This window comes from Sorex fumeus, unplaced genomic scaffold, assembly GCF_029834395.1.
Source record: "Sorex fumeus unplaced genomic scaffold, SorFum_2.1 ptg000029l, whole genome shotgun sequence".
Lineage (NCBI taxonomy): Eukaryota > Metazoa > Chordata > Mammalia > Eulipotyphla > Soricidae > Sorex > Sorex fumeus.
The window spans coordinates 12,948,569-12,952,885 of record NW_026606086.1 but is presented as its reverse complement, the minus strand read 5'-3'; the positions used below and the strand labels follow the sequence as shown (position 1 = coordinate 12,952,885).

Below are 4,317 nucleotides of genomic sequence, written 5' to 3'. Positions count from 1 at the left end.
TGTATATGGGTGAAGGGACGGTGTTAAACATTTTATGACTGAAACCCCATCATGAACAACTTTGTAACTGTATATCTCACTGTGATTCAATTAAAAATAAATGAATAAAATTTCAAAATTAAATGGCTTCAGAAGTCTGACAAGGAAAAGGTGCTACAAAAAACTTTCAATTACAAACCAACTTTCACCTGCTAAAAGGCAAAATCTATATCCCTAAGCAAAAATTTGATTACTGTGTATCAGACATATGTTTTTCTTGATTTTGTTTCATTCATTTATAAGTGGGCTGAAGCGATAGCACAGAGGGTAGGGCGTTTGCCTTGCACATGGCCAGCCCGGGTTCAATTCCTCCATCCCTCCAGAGAGCCTGGCAAGCTACGGAGGGTATCTCGCCCGCATGGCAGAGCCTGGCAAGCTCTCCGTGATGTATTCGATATGCCAAACACAGTAACAAGTCTCACAATGTTACTGGGTCTGCTCGAGCAAATCAGTGAACAATGGGAAGACAGTGACAGTGACAGTGAACTGGAATTATAAGCATAGATCCATAGATAGAAGGGTTTCCAGATGATGTAAAGCCTATGAGTGAACTAGCTTGTTTGGATGTTTTAATTTAAGTTCTAATGGTACATTCTAATGACATTTCTCTCTTCTAGTCAAATGCCTCTTGGTTTCGTTTGAGGTAGTAATAAGAAATCATACAGCCATAACAACATTCATCCCTCTGGGATTGACAGATGATCTGTATCTACAGGTTCTAATTTTTGTATTTTTGTGTATCACCTACATGTTGAGTGTGGCTGGAAACATCATCATCATCACCCTCACACTTTTGGATTCGCATCTTAAAATGCCCATCTATTTCTTCCTCCGAAATTTCTCTTTACTCGAAGTATCATTCACCACTGTCTGTATTCCAAGAATCCTGTACAGTATGACAACTGGAGATTATATTGTCAGCTATAATGCGTGTGCCACCCAAATACTTTTTGTTGTCCTTTTTGGACTGACAAAATTTTTTCTTCTTGCTGACATGTCCTATGATCATTATGTGGCCATTTGTAAGCCCCTGCCCTACACAACCATCATGAATAACAAAGTCTATACAATATTCATCCTCTCTTGTTGGGTTGCTGGCCTATTGATTATCCTCCCAACTCTCAGCCTGGGCCTGCAACTAGAATTCTGTGAGTCCAGTGTGATTGATCATTTTGACTCTGGTGCCTCTCCAATTTTACTGATAACCTGTTTGGACACAGTGTTAATAGGAAAAGTTGTTCCAGCTTTTGCTGTGCTAACACTCATAACTATTTTGCTGTGTGTAGTCCTCTCCTACACATACATCATCAAAACCATTCTAAGATTTCCTTCCGCCCAACAAAGGAAGAAAGGCCTTTCCACCTGCTCTTCCCATAGGATTATGGTTTCCATTAGCTATGGAAATTGCATCTTCATCTACATCAAACTTTCATCAAAGGAAGGAGTAGCCATTAATAAGGTAGTGTCTGCACTCACTACTTCAGTTCCCCTTTGCTTAATCCATTCATGTATACACTTCGAAACAAACAAGTGAAAGATGCTTTCAAAGACACAGTAAAACATATTCTATTTCTCACCAAAAACTAAGATACTATTGATGGCTTCTGAGGTTGTTTTACTAAATTTAAATCTAAACAACCCCAAGTGATATCCATGAATTTACCAGATAGTTTCTTCCTATGTTGTAGTATATCATGCTAGTCGTCTCCCCAGAACATCTCTTATAATTTAATAGCCAAAAATAAAACTTTTTATTTCCCCTACTCTTAGTCTTATTGTCTTCTTCCATAAATGCGTGTTCTAAAGGATGATTTCCAAAATGTTCAGTGTCATGAAAAAAGTTAAAAATATAAAGTTGTATTTTGGATTATATAAGATTCTCATAAATTAGAATAAAAATGTCCAGAGATGACTTTTTATGTGTTCTGAGTATTTTAATATACAGATTCTAATTACACACATACACAAAAGATTCTTAGGATAAGCTTAAAAAGTGAACTAAGCAGGAACTTCAGATTGATCCTTCTTGTTTTACTTTTAATCATTTCATTGAAGATATATTATGTTACCATTTCAGGTAAAGATTAAAATTAGCATGAACTTTATCACTAAAAGTACAATTGTCTCACCATACATACATTTGACTCCTTTCACCTGATTTACATATCCTCTATTTTCTCTTCCTTTCTAGTAACGATTTAATTAGTCTGATATTCTAGATTTACTTAGAAATAAATTAACCCCAGAAGTTAAATAGAAGTTCTTTTCACCGTGCTGAGAAAAATGTACGGCTACTTGATTCACAAATATGAAAAAAAAAGTTTAAGATAACTATTGCAAGCTTTTCAATGCATAAATCCCATTCAAGCACATCACTTTTGTCTTTCTCATTTTTCAGCTTGGTGAACTATGTTTGAGGCTCCCATTGCAATTTCTTCACCTGTCACTCTGGTATAACTTCTCTTAAAAATATATTTAGCTTTTGTTCATGAAAATGTCAACAAAGGAACTTTATTAGTCCCTCAGAACCAGGAACCCCAGGGAACATATTGTTTATCAGCATAATTGATCCCAATGTGACTAGGCTGAAGAGAGGACAAAAATGGTTGCTTTGGGCATTAAATAAAAACCTCCAAGATATAAATATCTCTTTCTCAGGTAATCATTTCCTCTAGGAATATAAAGTGCCTTAGATAATCTCATAACTTAATAAATATGTGTATGTTCAGTATTTTGCTAAGTGATATAGAAAACATAGATATAAATGTTTAGCATAGAAAATTCAAAAGCATTCACGGCACCTCCAATACAAAGGCAATAATACATCCAATAAAGCAACAATAATAGTTGCAAAAGGCAACATATATTGAAATATCAATTCTTTCTATATAGAAGAGACATCTCTTTGTTCAGGTGAAATAATAGCTATATTACACACTAGGGACAGGTATTTTCTAAGTTATATTTAATAGCTATAATTAAAAACATCCTAGGTCAGAAGGATGTATTCTTTATGTGTTAAAGGCCCTCCCGTTGATCGTCGATTTGCTCGAGTGGGCCCAGTAACGTCTCCATTGTCTTATGTTCAGAAATAAAGTTCAGAAAATGAACATAATATTATATTATTACTACATAATATATAAACTTTTAGACTTGAAACATGAAACTAAAGTTACCAAGGGATGAGGATGAGACTGTGGTTCAATTAGACTGTGGTAAATAGATATCGGTTCTTTGGCAGTGATTGTGATGTGAAAATATTATATTACTAAATCATAATAACATTTAAACTAATGTTCAACTAATGTTCCCTCAATAGAATGATAAAAGATAACAATAGTTGAAACGATGTATTCCTAGAACAATATAATTAATAGTATTGTAAATCTAAGTACCTCAATTAAAATGTTAAAAATCAAAAGTAAAATTAACAAAAAAAATAACAAAAGCACTATACAATCCCAGGGAGTGAGTCAGTATTTAAGTGCATGTTTCTCATGCAAAAGGTTATATGCTCCATCTCTGACAGTCCCTGCCAAAAAAAAAAAAAACCATTATGTATTGTATATTATCATCTTTATATTAATAAGGGAACTGAAGAATAGAGGGATACATACCTAATACATAGAAAAAAATAAGATTTAAATTAAGATATCTGGATTCAGAGTCCCTAAATATAACGAGAACGCAACAGTGCTTTTCTGGCTGGTCCAATGATAAACTAGAATATTTCTTAACTTCAGAAAATTGAAAAATAAAAAGTAAACAGGGAGCATTGCAAGAAAAATGGATCCAATTACTGTATTAAACTGTGATCCACTTTCATCTTCCAATGTATCATTTATCTGTCAAAGCTAAACTTTTTTAAGAGTAATATTAAAAATGGGGCTGGAGCGATAGCACAGCGGGTAGGGCATTTGCCTTGCATGCGGCCGACCCGGGTTCAATTTCAAGCATCCTATGTGGTCCCTCGACCACCGCCAGGAGTAATTCCTGAGTGCAGAGTCAGGAGTAACCCCTGAGCATCGCTGTGTGTGATCGAAAAAGCCAAATAAATAAAATAAAGGAAATCTGGCCAGGGATGTGAATCGACCAGAAAAAAAGATGCCTTTTTCGTGTGAGACCTAGGTCTCATCGCTGGGACAGTAAAAGAAAAAATAAGGGAAACAAGGGAAAGGAGAATGTGGCACAGAAGTGTGTATATGATAGTCATGCACTTGATCATGGTTGGTTTCCCAGTGCCACATAATTCCCTGAGCATCACCAGGTGCAGCTGTA

The 4,317-nt window shown here is 35.2% G+C and overlaps 1 protein-coding gene across 1 annotated transcript; it reads left to right on the top strand.

Moving 5' to 3' along the window:
• Positions 1–787: 787 nt before the first annotated feature.
• On the top strand, positions 788–1,573 carry LOC130024899 (olfactory receptor 6C2-like). The gene has a single exon (XM_056115720.1). It carries the CDS (start codon positions 788–790, stop codon positions 1,571–1,573), a length of 786 nt encoding a protein of 261 aa, XP_055971695.1.
• Positions 1,574–4,317: the final 2,744 nt, after the last annotated feature.